The 9,106-nt window shown below is 47.4% G+C and overlaps 3 protein-coding genes and 1 non-coding gene across 4 annotated transcripts in view; 2 read left to right on the top strand and 2 right to left on the bottom strand.

Annotated features, from left to right (window-relative positions):
* Window positions 1-9,106, top strand: part of LOC130130775 (equilibrative nucleoside transporter 2-like) — a 331,770-nt gene that overhangs the window by 96,021 nt on the left and 226,643 nt on the right. The window lies entirely within an intron of this gene.
* On the bottom strand, window positions 1,503-5,488 carry b4gat1 (beta-1,4-glucuronyltransferase 1). Its single transcript, XM_056300593.1, has 2 exons — window positions 4,110-5,488; window positions 1,503-1,694 (listed from the first exon to the last, which is right to left on the bottom strand). The coding sequence occupies exons 1-2, from the start codon at window positions 5,208-5,210 to the stop codon at window positions 1,503-1,505; spliced, it is 1,293 nt and encodes a 430-aa protein (XP_056156568.1). The 5' UTR covers window positions 5,211-5,488.
* trnas-gcu (transfer RNA serine (anticodon GCU)) lies at window positions 6,261-6,342 on the top strand. Its single transcript has one exon. It is a non-coding gene; the product is annotated as a tRNA-Ser (tRNA).
* Window positions 7,177-9,106, bottom strand: part of pfdn2 (prefoldin subunit 2) — a 4,144-nt gene continuing 2,214 nt past the window's right edge. The window contains exon 4 of the mRNA XM_056300617.1: window positions 7,177-8,555. Within this exon, the coding sequence (XP_056156592.1) occupies window positions 8,367-8,555 (189 nt within the window). The 3' untranslated portion in view covers window positions 7,177-8,366. The remainder of the gene's footprint in view (window positions 8,556-9,106) is intronic.

Raw genomic sequence — 9,106 nt, forward strand, 5'->3', positions numbered from 1 at the left:
TGGTTTAAGCTACATCACAAACCACCAACTAAATATACCAAAGTCAAATCTTCAATGCGACAGCATGCTACTTCACCACAGTCTAAACCCTGCTTAAACAGTATTGGCAAAAAGATCGGCATGGCACCATGTCTCCCGAAAAGAAGAATAAATAAATAAATAAAAAGTTTCTCAACAGTGTTTCTCATGCAGCAAGAAAAAAATGTCGACGGACACAGTTAGAAATAAGACTGAGCAGTCAGTGTGTACCAAAGAATCGGATGTGCCGACAAATGTACTGTGGTTAAATTCAGGCCCTGCAAAGCAGCCAAGCCATGTTGGCCGAGTAATCCCTGTCTTGTTAGTGGAGCCTGTCCAACCAAACCAACACCTGAGACCTGAGCAGCGGACGCCATCTAGTGGTTGAGATACAGACGCAGATTGGCAACAAATCCATAAGGACATGATGCTGTTAAGCACAACAGCTGTACTTAGTAATGGATTACTTGTGGTTCAGAGTCTCTTTATCTGTGGACAGAAGAATCAGTCAAAGAGTGGGTTTTTTTGCTACAGTCCATCTCTGTAAGGGAAGAGGACTTAAATCAGTTTCCATGTCACAGCATCTCTACCTGCACGTCCACCTCCTGTTAATACAGTGTAATGAGGGCTAGGTTTCTTTGGGTATCCCTCGGACACACACATACAGCTCCCCAGAGTTCGGGGGCGTAGGCGCAGACACAAACTTTAGGTTTCAGTCTTGAATTTACGGACACTGACTGGGACGAATTCTTTTGTCTGTTGGAGGGAATCACACCGACGACTGACAGGACGGTCTCTGGGTTACAAACCACCTGATTTATGTGTCTGTCACACTGGAATTACAGTAATTAACGTTGTATTGCATGTTTCTGTTTTCAGCCAAGCGGAACAGAGGGGCAGGCGGCAGCAGCAGGAAAGTGCACCGACCCAATCCCCTTCACGACTGGTAAAGACGGGGTTTGGCTAAATGTAAGTTTTGCACCAATAAAGCACATATAAAGTTTAACATATTTAGCCATTTTGACAAGTACCATCTGATAAAACAGTGTATGCTGTTTCCTCATTCTCAGTCAAGGCGGGTCCCTGAATCTATTATCCCCACCAAATTCTCAGGAATGAGATGCTCTCGGAAAACATAAGAAAACCTTTTCACATTTGTAGGCTTTCGCCGTAACTCCTGTCCCAAGGAAACTTGCGGTGGATAAAAACAAGAGCAAGACGTTCACGTTCTTAGATCGTTAATGTCGAAATCAGTCATAAATAAGTTAAAAATATCAATATAATACAACACGGGGTTTTCGTTCATTCTTTTCTTCTGAGTTTGGTTAGGGGGAGCCTACTTTGGAGGTTAGAATGGGGCTCGTATCCGAAGACCATGCATCTGCCTCTTCAGCACATAAAACAACAAGCTCCAGAGGATTTCATCCGAGATCGGTACGGGGAGGACACAGACGAACAGCGAAACAAGCGCCCCTCATCTGTGTTTAGCAGCTTCGGCTGGACAGTGGGTACTTGGTCTTCAGACCTTCCTTGAAGCTGCGGAAGAGAATCCGGTTCCGCTTGTTTTCTTCGTCCTTCCTGGAGTGGAACTCACCCTGGACCTTAAAGCCGCGGTGCACCACGAAGGCGGAGCTCAGCACCGAGAACCTGTAACCAGCCACGTGGAGCTCACAGGCCTGGGGGGGGGGGGACAAAAGGAAGGGCACATGAAGCAGGAGGAGAGGTGGTGGTAGAGGAAGCGAGAGAAGGTTGTGTTTATCAGAAATGGTGCGGAGGAGAGGAGAGAGCTGTCAGAAAGAGAGGAAGGTAAACGGAGACGGCGTGTAAGAGAATGAAGGAGAAAGGAGGGAGAGGAGTGACAAAGGAGTTGTAGAGATTACTGATGTAGAGGAAAAGAGGAGATAGGCCGCAGGCACAGCAGAAAAGTGATAGAACGGAGGAGGGATATGAGGAGAGGGTTTGACAGAACAGACAAATGACAAGAATCAGTTCCAGACTTGGATGATCAAATATTTGCAATCACTTTTTACAGCTGCATTTTAGCCTGCTTGGTACACCAGGTGGCAGGGCGTACTGCGCCTGGGAGATGCAGCCATCGCAGTAGAGAGGACGGAAAACAGGGCCGCACGATGTATCGGTTCAGCCTCGTCATCACGATGTGCGCATGCGCAACAGTCAGCGCAAGACGCGAAGTAAGGCGAATGAACTCAGACGCCTCATGCTACAGCTTTTTGCCGCTTGGTGCAAAAAGAAGTCTCGCACGGTTCCTATTTTCCAGGACTACCCTCCCAGAGAAGGCTGTCTGGTATAATTTACCCTGATTTAAGGGTTCTCGGGTACACGGCATTTGCTTGCTGGTGAGCGACACGCAGGCTCTGCATGCACAGCGAACCAGCAGTCACAACCAACTTGGATCAGTTTATCACCTCACCACAGCCCCGCCAGTGGTCGACCACAACCTGACACGGAGCGAGGAAGAGGAGGAAAACACCGATGACATCTGGCTGCGAGAAGAAAACCAACGTCGGCCGTGTGGACGTATTTTGGAGCGTTTCTTTGCAGCGCGTATCAGGATGCGCGCTGGTCCGCTGTTGATCCTTCCCTGCCTGCTGTGCGCCGGGCACGCACACGAGTTTCCAGCTCTCACGCTAGGATGGCCACATAGTATTTACTCACTACTCTTCGACACAAACCACAATCTATACAGTTCAGCTTTTTGTATTATTATTTTCTATGCAGATTCCCCTACAGAAATCACCCCAATCATTCTAGAATGGTTCATTCTGCAACCCCCCCCCTTTTCTCCCTAATTGTATGCGGCCAATTACCCAAATCTTCCCGAGTCGTCCCGGTCGCTGCTCCACCCCCTCTGCCGATCCAGGGAGGGCTGCAGACTACCACATGCCTCCTCTGATACATGTGGTGTGGTGTATTGGATCGAGCACTCGGTGCTCGATTGTGTTGGACTGTCACCACTACTGAGTTCTGTAATACACTGGTCGAGCCTAGTAGTGTGTGATGTCTCCGTCAGTAAAGATCAGACTTGTGCCGCATCCTCGTCTCCGTGTACTTATATGTATTAGTGATTAAGTTAGTAACCCACGAATAGTAACACTACAATAGTGTACATAAGAGAAGTCACAACATGTGGAGTCACCAGGCACTTCTTTTCACCTGACAGTGAGGAGTTTCACCAGGGGGGGACGTGGTGCGTGGGAGGACCACGCAGGAGCCCCGACCGACTAGAGGAGGCGCTAGTGCAGCGACCAGGACACATACCCACATCCGGCTCCCCACCCGCAGACACGGCCAATTGTGTCCGTAGGAACGCCCGATTAAGCCGGAGGTAACACGGGGATTCGAACCGGCGATCCTCGTGTTGGTGGACAACGGAATAGACCGCTATGCTACCCGGACGCGCACGACTTATTCTTTCTAAATAGAGAATCTGGTGAAAATGCCTGCACTTTTTCATATCGCATTGGGAGTTTTTTCCAATATCGTGCAGCCCGAACTGAAATTACTTCTAATCGCGCCCGTGTTGTCACCCCGCCCAGAGCCGCTTTCAGGAAATATAGACACACTTGAGCATCGTGATGGTGTATTTCATAATATCCTATGGAATTAAAAAAAAAATACTGCGTTGATTCTTAAGACGGTACTGAAAGTGAGTCGTGGCAGCGTCACTACTTCATTGTGTCGTTCAATCTCTGGCCACTAGGTGGCAACTGCAGTAATTTAACAAGGCAACACAAAACCACAACAGGCACTCTTATTTGATGCATGCTGAGATGTTTTCATGTTTTCCCCAAAATTGGGTCAAAACGTTGCGCTGTAACAGCGCTCGTGGTATCACGAATCACGATCTACTGAAGCGTTACCCTTGTGTCGCGATACAAATCGTGTCGCTAAGTTCTTGCCAATACACGGCCCTCCGACCCAAGCGTTCATGGTGCACACGCAGCCTCGGAACAAACAGTCAACTTATATGCAAACAGTATTTGACAGCCTACAGAGAGCTTGAGGAAATGCAATTAGCTGTGCTCAAACAGGGCGCTCATCCTTCATGATCCACTGTTGTCTGCACCAACCTGACTGATTCGATTGAAGCCGTACTGCTTGAAGTTCTCATCATACAGCGGCACGGTGCGGGGGCCAATGTAGAAGGGCTCCCAGGGGTCCATCCAGGTGAGAGTGTAGGCTACGTCCAGGGGCCCCGACCCTCGGGCGTGACTGTTGACCCACTGTGAGTAGTTGGTGGGGGCCTGACAGCGTGGACACAGCTCCTCGTAGAAGGGTCGCACCTCGCCAACCTGATAGAGCTGAACCAGCTCCGGCTTGGTGGCGGGAACCTTCCTCACGTGGCGGATCTCGAAAGCCGGCAGGACGAAGACCTCGTCATTGGCCGGCTGACGCCTCGTGATCATGGCCAAGAACTGCTGGTGCAGGTCGGCACTCGGGACCATGTCGATGTCGATGACCAGGATGTAGGCCGACTCTGCGCCGCCGCGGGCGACGTTGCGCAGAAGGTTGTTGGGGTAGGAGACGTTCCCGCTGATGGCATAGTTTTTGTATTTGTCCCTGTGGGTCTCCAGTCTCGAAAACACCGACGCGCAGTCCTCCAACCCAGCAAAATGTTCACGGTCCTGCTCGGGAAAGCTGGCCATCTCTCCCGAGAGGCAGACCAGGTGGAAGTCCACCAAATTTTGGACCTGCGGGCAGAAGAAGCTGAGCGCGTAAACCAGCGCCGTGGCCAACTTGACGTCGTGTCCGTGCGCGAAGACCGCCACGGACAGCGGGTTCTGCCAGCGCTCCAGCAGAGCCCGCAGGTGGTGCAGGTTGTTCAGGGTGGTGTGCGTGGCCAGAGACATGGCGTCCGCGCTGACGTCATTTCCTGGTTTGGGGTCGGTGGCGAAATCGCTTTTGATCAGGTTCTTGTAGACGCGGTACTGGCCGCTGTTGTCGAAGATGCCGCCCGTGGAGAGGGAGTAGCGTAGGCGCTCTTTGCGAGCGTTCTTCTCCGGATGCGCGTTTTTCTTGGAGATGCCGCCGAAGAGCTCCGAGTAGCGGTAGCGCTGCTGTTTGCCGTGAAACTTGGACAGAAAAGACAGATATATGAGCTGCAGCAGCGCCACGATCAGCAGAGCACTCAGCACCACTTTGAACACGGAGCATTTCTTGGAGAGATGCATCCCAGATCCACTCGGAGCCGTCGGTATCTACATAAAGCGGGTCGCCGCACCGAAGCGGGGCTTGCGGGTTGCTGTGCAGCTGGATGGAGTCGGTGCAAGCCTTCGAGCCCAGTTTACCTACATGTCGACCCCAGACAGCGCGTATAGTGCAGAATTCGGTCCATAAATTGGAGGTTTGGTGGCAACGCTGCTGGAAGGTGTCATACGGCCGTTAATCCCATTATTTTCTCGTAGTCGCTCTCATTTCTTTAAAATTGTGCTCGTCTCCGGGTTCCATCAAAACAAACCATGCTGTGGTGACCAGTGTCAAGTCACCCACAGTGAAAGAAACACTTCCTGTCGTCATTTCAAAATAAAATGTCACTATGCTCGCATGCGACGTGTTTTCATTAATCCAGCTCATCAGTTGAGATATAATCGAGTGACATGTGTCAGTAATGCCTTATTCATAACATTCGTTTTTGTAAGTGTGAATAAAATGATGCAATTTGGCATGAAAAAGTCAAGTCAGTGTGAAGCCAGATAGAACTGGCCTGCAGTGAACTGGACGGGGCCTGTCTATTCTAAAACACTGTTAGGAATTTACCAAAACATCTCTGGAATCAATTCACTTCAATGTTTTCATGAGATACACGACGTTCTATTATATGTTCCAACATTTTGTGGTTTGTTTTTTTCGTTGTTGTTTACAAATGTAATTTAACATCTTTATACTTTTATTTTGAAGGTAAAATCGTGGGACCTCCTGGTGCTGTTCCAGGTAAGTGCAGTGGACTTGACAGAAGAGTGTTTGTGCCGCTACTGCGACAGTGGCGCAGGGCTATGTGTAATAACCGTAATAACACAAGTAGAAACGCAGTTAGAAATCGGATCATCGCTCCAAATACAATTCTTTGACTTGTATTTGTTGTACTTGGATGAAGGACGTAGGGCACTAACATTGACTTCACCGGAAGCAAGATATTGTAATGATCCTGGAAATACTAAGACTGGCACGCTTCCTAGGTGATCATTTATATAATAGTGTCTCACAAGTATATATGCCATCAGGACGAGGTGGCCGAGTGGTTAAGGCGATGGACTGCTAATCCATTGTGCTCTGCACGCGTGGGTTCGAATCCCATCCTCGTCGGATAGTCTTTTTTGTTTTGTTTGAATGAACTGCACATGACAATTATGAGTCTTTACATTGGTATTTGGGCCCATAACCTTTTATGTCTGCGAGTAATTTTGTGGTTTATTTGATGACTTCAGACCGGAGCCTACCTGACTAGAGGATAGGAAAATGCAACCTTTTTAATGCATCTTTTTTAACGGTATGTCAGTATAATTTATTAGTATGATTATAGTGTGGCAGGATGAGGAAAAACACAGGAGGCAAAGGTGAGTTTGAACTTTATTCCTCCGCTCCAAAAACCAAACTACAACAGGAACAACCCTGCACCAGAGAGCCCGGGAACGTAAACCACGCCCCCAGCTCACAGCCCTGCTGGGTGAGAGGCATAGCCCCTAGTGTCCGCCATAATAGATTACATATAGCAATTGTACCTATTAGTATTTTTGTATGATTTATTAGCACATTTTATCTGTTCCCTCTGGAACTTCACATGTAGCAGCATCCTGTTCTTTTCTCCGTCAGATTGCTCCAACTGAGCCCTTTGTTGTCATATTTGCCATCCACAGATGGTAATTTAATGAGCCACATATAATCCAGAAATACTTTTTCTACCATTTTGACCCCCCCCCCCCCCATTAACCCAAACTCTGCTAACTGGGATATATCAACTAACAACTGCAATATTGCTCCTTTAAAGTGGGAAACGTTTCCCCAACCGTACGACAAACACGGACGAGTACTGTGTGTGTGTGTTTGGGCTTCGTAGGGAGTCGGTCTCAGACAGAAACACGATGGGTGTGTGACGAGTTGGCGTTGTAATGAAAACTGGACAAAAACCAGACAAGAAAGCACAATCTTGATATACTTTTAATCCATAACCATTAACAAAAACATGTTTGTCCACCACATGAGTGTATGGACACGGCGGACAGCACACTCCAGATGCTAGAGGCCATTTTCTCCATCCCAGACAGGTTCAGCGGAATTGATTCTAATTTTCCTGTTTCCAGAAGACTGGACCAAAGCTCACATGTTGTGTTCTGCATGACCGCAGTGTTTGAAATAGTAAGAGCTGTTGTACGTGTGTTTTGAAATGTTTCACACTGGGGAAATAAACAAACCAGTGAGGTGTGTTTCCATGAGAGGGGAAGACAGTACAACTTCCTGGCCACGAGAGTTAAAACGGCTTCCGGGACCAGCTTCAACATGGAGAGGGTGGCGGCTTTTCGCACAAATGAAACCCACTACAGGGCCCTATGAAATCAGCTTTTATTTTCCCCCAAAGCAGTGTTGTTCATCCCTGTTTTCATACCAACTACATCTTTTACTCCAAATATAATATATAACTTATTCATGCCCAAACAAACCACAGAACACTTTTTTCCCAAAATGCATTGCGATCATATATTCATTGATAACAGTGAGCCCTCACATTAGGTCCTTTGTGTTGTGTCTTAAGGTACGTCATGGCGACCACGCATTTTAATGTTATCACATTGCAACAAAATAAAAACAATAAGGAACCCCCCCTCCCCCCCGTGACTAAAGACATTACAAATATTAACCATTGTTTCAGCTCATAACCACGTTGGAACTGAGCAAAAAGCATGTAAATGGTAAGGTGAGACGTAAAGGAAGGAACTGAAAATGTGAACTGTGTGGATGCTTGAATTCTGCCGTTCTAAACGTAAACCAAGATAATTCAGCATAATCTGAAGTGTCATGCAGCTTCCACAGAGGCAAGTGTAGCACAAACTGCATCAGACTTGAAAGGCACACTAACCTTTGCCTTGAACCCAAATAGTGCCCAACACAAAGCCCTGGCCTACCTCAGTGTCAGAGTTGCTGTTTGAATTTGTTTCATTCATCTTACAGTGTTATAAATAACTCAAAGATAACTTTCTGCGCTTGAAAAAATAACTCAAAATCTCTCAACTCCTGTGTTTTCCTGCATTACAGTCCATTTTTGAACCTAGTTTCCATGTCTCTACCCATGTTTTCATTGCTGCAGAAGTCACAGGGCCCTCCGCCGTCGCAAACTAAGACACCAGAACACCGGCACCGCCTTTAGACCCGCCCCCCTCAGTGTCGCTTGAGGATGTTGTCGACTGGCCTTGCCCCTCATCGCCTTCTCCAACCAGCCGGATGTTGTAGCGTTCCCGGTACTCCGTGAGCTCCCGTCCTTTCGTCTGCATCTGTGTGTTGAGCGTATCGATGATCTTTGAGATCTGAGAAAAAGTGGAGACGTGTTGGACTTACACACTGAAGGTTTCTGCTCATAGCTCTCCTAACTGGAGCATGATTCTCAGGAAACGGGCAGAAGTTTCTTTCCGTGGGCTGTCTTTCAAATGAACGCTTAACATCGTCAAATTAATCCAACCATGTTGTATATACTGTACTGTACATGTTGTATATACTGTACTGTACATGTTGTATATACTGTACTGTCCATTGTACGTATACTGGTACACTCCGTCATGTCCATCTACCTCACACATGTAAGTAACCTGCTAACATCTATTTCAGCATCTCTGATATATTCTCTGCACCGTTGCACTTTATCACCTCTCATTTCACCCGTATAAATCAATCCTTGTGTATATATCTGAAGATTGTTGTGTTGTAGTGTTGTTATTCTATGTTTAAGTACACCGAGAGAGCCACAAAACCGCAGTCGAATTCCATGTATGTACAAACCTACATGGCCAAAAAACATGATTCTGATTTTATTGTTTAGGTGACTCATATTATGGCGTTGGATATCTTTTAGTGGAAGAGC

The sequence above is a fragment of the Lampris incognitus genome, chromosome 20, assembly GCF_029633865.1.
Source record: "Lampris incognitus isolate fLamInc1 chromosome 20, fLamInc1.hap2, whole genome shotgun sequence".
NCBI lineage: Eukaryota > Metazoa > Chordata > Actinopteri > Lampriformes > Lampridae > Lampris > Lampris incognitus.